At 40.1% G+C, this 6,839-nt stretch overlaps 1 protein-coding gene across 2 annotated transcripts in view; it reads left to right on the plus strand.

Annotated features, from left to right (window-relative positions):
* Nucleotides 1–6,839, plus strand: part of rabgap1 (RAB GTPase activating protein 1) — a 107,965-nt gene that overhangs the window by 82,376 nt on the left and 18,750 nt on the right. For both annotated transcript variants that reach the window (XM_030065518.1, XM_030065519.1), the window contains 5 exons: nt 1,248–1,322; nt 2,317–2,442; nt 2,722–2,865; nt 3,148–3,189; nt 3,666–3,794. In XM_030065518.1, the coding sequence (XP_029921378.1) occupies nt 1,248–1,322; nt 2,317–2,442; nt 2,722–2,865; nt 3,148–3,189; nt 3,666–3,794 (516 nt within the window). The remainder of the gene's footprint in view (nt 1–1,247; nt 1,323–2,316; nt 2,443–2,721; nt 2,866–3,147; nt 3,190–3,665; nt 3,795–6,839) is intronic.

Below are 6,839 nucleotides of genomic sequence, written 5' to 3' on the forward strand. Positions count from 1 at the left end.
TTTTTTATCCCTCTGTCTCACCATATTTTAAGTCCTCCCTTCTGTCTTCACACCTCTTGCTCACTTTCCAGCCTTCTCCTCACTCTCTTTCCTCGACACTTTCTTGACTGCTGTTCATCTCTTCTCACCTTCACCCGTCCAACTTTCTCGCTGTCCTTTCCTCTGGATATTTTTTCAGTCTCTCATGACATCTTTTTTTCCCTTTTCTGTCTTTTCCTTCTCTACTAGTCTCAGCACATATCTGTTCTAGTGCTCTTCACTTCCAAGTCCCGTCAGCATGTTCATTTTTCAGTGCTGGCGATTCAGGTGCACTCACTAAATCCTGTCTTACCTATAGCCATTTTGCTCATTTTGTCTCCCTGACATATATATTTCAATCAGGAGAGACTCATTTGAGTGAACAAACGAGATTTTACTGAACAAGATAAAACATTTATTGGTCATCAAGAGATATTGCAGAAAGTGGGGTGCATAAAGGAACCAAAACTGAAATGACAGAACAAATAAAAAAATGAATGTGGTATATCTAAAGTGAGGTACTAGCTGAGTGGGAAAGTAGTCTGATTGGTTCTCAGGATGATGGACACTAATTGGCCGATGAGCTGATAGGTGGTCTTAGAAGGTAACCTAGAGGAGATAGAAAAAATATGAATGAGCCCATGGTAACCAGAGCCAATAGGACACCAAGAACTTGTGAAGGAACAGGGCAGCTTTTGATTGGCTGATGTGACAGAAGGACAAGGTGATACCTTGAAATTTGGGCAGGTAGTTTTCTTGACTGAATTTAAGGATAAATAATTCAGTTGTGGAGATGTGGAGATATATATATCTCCACCTGTGCAACAAATGGGAACTCATCAGTTTTTTTAATACCCTGCCTTATTCAAATGCTCTTTTTCCCACCTGCTCTGTCCCCTAATATTAGCTCTCAGTATTTTTAAGCTTTTGAATGCTTGAACTTAAACTGTTGCTTTAAATCCCATCAAATTCTTTTTTCCCAAAGTGCAGTTCTGTGAAAATTAATTAGGTTTAAGCAACAAGGTGACAGCACCATTTGGATTAACATTCATTACAGCCAGGCAAGCAAAACCCCAGGGTAGAGAGAAATCATTTTAAATCCACATCTTACCTGAAGATGCTCCTTTATGAGGGATGAGCTCCTTTTGAGGGAAAGAAAATGATCTTTCACATTTAATGTAGAATATCTTTGTGTGTATATGTGTGTGTGTTGTTGTCCTCTCTTGTAGGCGTACTCTGTGTATGATGAGGAAATCGGCTACTGCCAGGGGCAATCCTTCTTGGCTGCTGTGCTGCTGCTGCACGTAAGTTCACACACCAGCAGGGTCCTGCATAAAACTGGGCTCACAACATTTGATTTGTTTCCAAGTAGAAGAAATCAGTGAATTTTTGACATGCTAAAATACAAAATGTATGGCCTGGCTTGGTTTCACCATCTTGAATCATTTTCTGTATATGGGAAATAGCATGTGCAATATACTGTAGCTGCAATAAAAGGGAATAAATTATGATGAAATATGTGTATGAGATACTAACATTTTATGTGGGTGGTGCAAATAATGTATCATTCTCTGTATACTTGTTTATTTGTAAACCTGGAGTAGCTACAGTTATCCAACAGTTAAGTTCCTATCAACACTGCCATCTAGTGGAGAAGTAATGTTAATGGCTTTCTGCAAGCTGACAGGCTATGATGTGTTGTGTTGCAAAGTATTTACATTGTTAAAGTGTCTTTATGTTCAGATTATCAGTCTGTAACTGGCTCTTTCTGATGTTACCCATCACAAATCACAAGTTTATAGCCCCGTTTCAACCGCAGGACCTTCCCCCAGGGACTAGGAAACTTGTGAGGAACTGTCTGGGTTGCCGCCCCAGGGAACGGGGTCTAAATTAAGTTCTTGGGACATTTTTTACCCCCCAAAATGTCCTTGCTCGGAGGGGCAGTTCTTCCAAAAAGTACAGGAACTTTGGGGTCAGGGCAACGCTGAACACATCTGAACTGGTATTTTTCTGCAGCTGCCCCCCTCATCCAACACACACACACACACACACACACACACACACACACACACACACACAATGTCCACACTGTCCTAAAAATCTCATCCATGCTTCAACCATTCACCAAAACACCCCGTCCCCACCACACAACAAAGTATATAGCACAGATTACCTTGACATAGAGTATTTGTAACAATATTTGGCCAAAGGCAACTTTTAATCCAGGCCCATGTCTGCACCAGCAGCTAGAGTTTTGGCGTAAGAGAAGGTGCTGAATCCTTCGGCCTGTGTTTTCAGATGCCAGAGGAGCAGGCCTTCAGCGTGCTGGTCAAGATCATGTTTGATTACGGGCTCAGGGACCTCTTCAAGCAGAACTTTGAAGATCTGCACTGCAAGTTCTTCCAACTTGAGAGACTCATGCAGGTGGGTGTGTGTGCGTGTGTTTGTGTGTATCCGCAATTTGCAGTGCTCACACATAACTAGGCTGAAAATTCATTTGGTGCGGTAGATGTGCACTTCAGGATTTCTTTGTTCTCTTTATATCACAAGTTCTTATCGCTTCTTCTCTCTATTTTTCCTTTTTTCTCTTCCCCACAAATTCTCTTTATATTATTCTGTGCACTTTTATCTATTAATTCTCATCTGCTTCTAATTCTCTTTCTTTGACTCCCTCTCCCTCTTGCTATTCGCTCTGTCTCTCAGGAATATATCCCAGACCTGTACACCCATTTCCTCAACGTGGGTCTGGAGGCTCACATGTACGCCTCCCAGTGGTTCCTTACCCTCTTCACCGCCAAGTTCCCTCTTTACATGGTCTTCCACATCATTGACCTGCTACTATGTGAGGTAGGTGGTAAACCCGTATGCACACACTCCTACATGCCTACATACAAACACAGTTACCCACATCTATGTGATAATATGACCTAAAATCTGTCTGATATCTGATGGACACTTTGACTCAGAACACTGCACCCGTTGTTTCAGCCCAGAGTTTGTTTTATTTTAATTTTTTTTTTTTTTTTAATTTTTCGGCCCACAATACATCTGCTGTTGGTTCTAAAGGTTTTTTGTTGTCTACTCTTACATCTGCTCCACCCCGAATCTAAAGCTCTTCTTTATTCTCAGGGCATCAGTGTGATCTTCAATGTAGCCCTGGCACTTCTGAAGGTAAGATAGTCCACATATAAATGGACACACACACACACACAAACACAGAGACCATGACCACAGCTGCACACCACAAGTGCCAAGAGCAAATCAAGCCTTTTTAAGATTTTAAACATGCTCATGTACACACACAGTTTGATCTGTTCTTTGCTGTGCTGAAATCAGTAGAGAGTTTTGCCGATGGGTTTGACCCCAAAAGTCGAACTAAATTAAACGATTCACTTTTAAGTTGTTTTAGCTGATATGGTCCAAATAGCCAAAAGCAATTACTATGTAGCAGTTGGGGGCCTATTGAAGTCATAGAGGTAATTTTAATGCTTGTTTTTCCATTTTGGAGTCATTTCATGTTGATTATTCACTGGATCCTTTATATTTTTGCTCTTTTGCTCTCTTAAGCCTTCGGCCAGCAGGCTACTGTAGCCCTGAGAAGGCTGTGCCTAATTTGCCTCTGTGCTCTGATCCTTTTTCCTAACCAGACGTCAAAAGACGACCTGATCCAAACAGATTTCGAAGGAGCTCTCAAATTCTTCCGGGTACCGGTTCCTAAGAGGTACCGCTCTGAGGAAAACGCCAAGAAACTGATGGAGCTGGCCTGTAGCATGAAGGTAAGACTAGTCTCAAGTAGAATTGAACAGAACAGAATAGAATCAAGGGCAATAGAGCAGAGTGGAATAGGAGAATGCACAAAATTGTTTCCCTGTTTACAATGGCTATACTTAGAGTATTCAGCATCCCTTAGACAAATGTGTTAATTTATAGTTCTGTATGTTTAATTTCGTAATGCCATTTTCTTGTGGGAATTACTCTTAATTAAAAAAAAAAAAAAAAACACAAAACACACTTCATATTATCAGATGTATGTTCATTACCTTGTGCAAAACCACATATTAAAAAAAATCAATATTTTTACTGGCCTAGTCATATACTCTTATGGTGATAATTAAAGGGAGTCTTTTTTTTTTTTTTATTATTTTCTCCAGCAACATAAAGGGATGTTGTTTTCCAGCAGTGCTGCTTAAGTGCCAGTAGGGGCCAATGTTGATCTTTAAGAAAAAGTTAAAGACACACACGTGCACACACACTCACACACACACGCAAACACACATACACACACCTGTGTCCTGACCTGTTTTGAACAGCCTGGCCTAGTTTAGAGGGCTTGACTTTGACGGTAACTTTTGGTAGAGTTATTTACAAACTCTGCTAAAGTAGCTGGGTGACTTTTTTTTTTTTTTTTTTTTTTTTTTTTTTTTTTGGACAACAGACAGCGCTCTGTCCCATTTTATCTTTTTCGTTCTTCGTAAAGACAGGTGGAAGGGGCGAGAAAGACAATGTGCACTTAGAGCAGAGAGACCGACCTTTACTCAACTAACCATTTCATTGTCAAACCACTGCATTAGTGCTCATTTTCCACTTTGTGCTGCTTTAGTTTTGTTTTACTTGGCTCTACACTTTGTTTAAGCATTATAGCCTTGCACTGTTTGCACATTTGCACTTGCTCTTTGTAGTCATACAAATTACATATTCTCTGGTAGTAAAATAGACGAATACCATTCACTGCATATCGGGTCGAGTAGGGATTTCAAGTAAAAATCCAGGATGTGATTACTGTGTTACCTCTCAAGAGGAAATCATTCTAAGAAGTAATTTCGCAAATTGACCTTGGTGACTATTTTAATGTCGGAGCTGGAATTTAAATCTGAGTCAAGGTAGGCTAATCTGAAGCCAACATGTCACCATAGAGGGATTAACTGATCAGATTACTACTGTCCTTATTGACTTGAATACTGGCTTCTGATTGGAGCACATGGCCTTTCTGGGTTGCCTGGTGCTCCAACTTGATTCCCCTTTTTAGATCAGCTTTGCCAGGCACCTCATCTGTGTTAGACATTTCACAGTACTATTTCAAACATGGTATTATATTCAGGTATTGCATTTAAATTGCCTTCATAAGTCCCAATGCTCTTTTTTATTTTAAAAGGCAGTAAGGAGTCAAATTGTTTGTGGGGGATTTTAAAAGAATTTTGTTTGTGTGTGAGTTGAAGAGCCTGGTCGTTGCCCTTTTGAACTTTTGACCCTTGTTTTCCTCCTTAAATATAGCCGAGGCCATAAGCTGTGCTATAGATGCACTGGAATGGTGTTGAGTGTCTGTGCTGGGCTGGCAAGTTAGCATTAAGAGGAAAAACTCACACTTACAGATTAAGAGATTCACTGTGTCAAAGGTCATTACAGTTTAACCGCTTGTGTTTTTAAGTCTGTGAGTCAAAACGCACTTGCAAAACATTGTCAACTCTCTAAATTTATTCAGAGAACAATCTGGGGTCAAAATTGGGTCATTTCTTTTGTCCCACTGTCTACCTGTTACACCTTCCTGTTCTACTTGTCTGGCAACCTTTTGACTTCTAAAGTTGATATATGCAAATTGCTCCCTGGGAATTCAAATAAAAATCACAAGACCTGCAGGGACGCGTACATCCTTTTCTCCTATTTTCTCTCTTTTTTTCTGTCTGTCTGGACAGTCTCATTGTGCCTTTAGTATTCTGTCTTTCTCTCTTATTATCAACTCTTTTTATTTTTATGTTTTACTAGATCACTTCTTCATAATTTCTCGCATTTTAATTGACTCAAGTGCGAAATAAAACAGAACTTTAATAGATGCCACTCAAGGGGTTAATGAGGAAACTTTTTTTTTTTTTTTTAACTTTTATGCCTGATTAGTAATTTCCATGGCAGGCTTTCTCCCATTTTGGCAAGTTAATTCTGTTTTGTAAATGCTATTTTTTATTTTATTCCCTGCAGTTTTTATTTGCAATGTTTACTTTTCCCCCTTACGTACTGCACATTTCCATAGCCCCTGCCTGTTTCTTGTTTTGATCTCTCTACGTTACGACGGTTGACGCCTTTGTGTAATTAATAGGCCTGTTAATTAATGTTTTTTTTTACAACAGCTTTGTTACAGCATTTTGTTAGTTGGGAATAAATGACTTCCAGCAAATGGGAACTGTGACTGTTTTGACTGAAAATCAGCATTATGCATCGAATATATTGCCGTGCATTGTTATTCTGCCGCAACAAGATGCGTTCTAAAAATAGATTTCCCTGCGCAAGGAATCGATCCCCCCCTCGAGTAATTCATGCGATCAAGGAAAACATTACTCGTGCCCATCCCTCATCAAAAAACGCTCCCGAGACCCAGTAACAATATCTGTGCCAAATGTTTTTTGGGCTCAAATGCGCCGAATGATTTGACTTTTCTGACGTACTATTTCAGTGTCCGCGTGCAAGTGTGTGTGTGTGTTTATTTGTTTGCCTTCGCGTGCATTTGTCAGTGTAGCCTGTCACATCCTATCACAACAGGTGTAACAGCAGTCAGGTTTCCCCACCATGCATCTGCTGTGTAAAAAAACATTTCAGGATTTCCAAACAGTCCCAGCTGTGCAGAGAATGATCTGGACGCCTGAACCTTGAAAGACAGTCGGCATTACATTGTTTTACTACACTCAGAAAGTAATTTTTTATGCCACTGCAGTGCCGATTTTCTAATCGACCACTGATGTTAGAGTTGGTGTGCCAGCTATCGTTTTATGTCTGTCTGTTGGTATTTACCGTCTCAGCTGTCAGAGTCACTGTTTCTCTGTGTCCCTAATTGC

This window comes from Myripristis murdjan, chromosome 12, assembly GCF_902150065.1.
Source record: "Myripristis murdjan chromosome 12, fMyrMur1.1, whole genome shotgun sequence".
NCBI classification, from domain to species: Eukaryota; Metazoa; Chordata; class Actinopteri; order Holocentriformes; family Holocentridae; genus Myripristis; species Myripristis murdjan.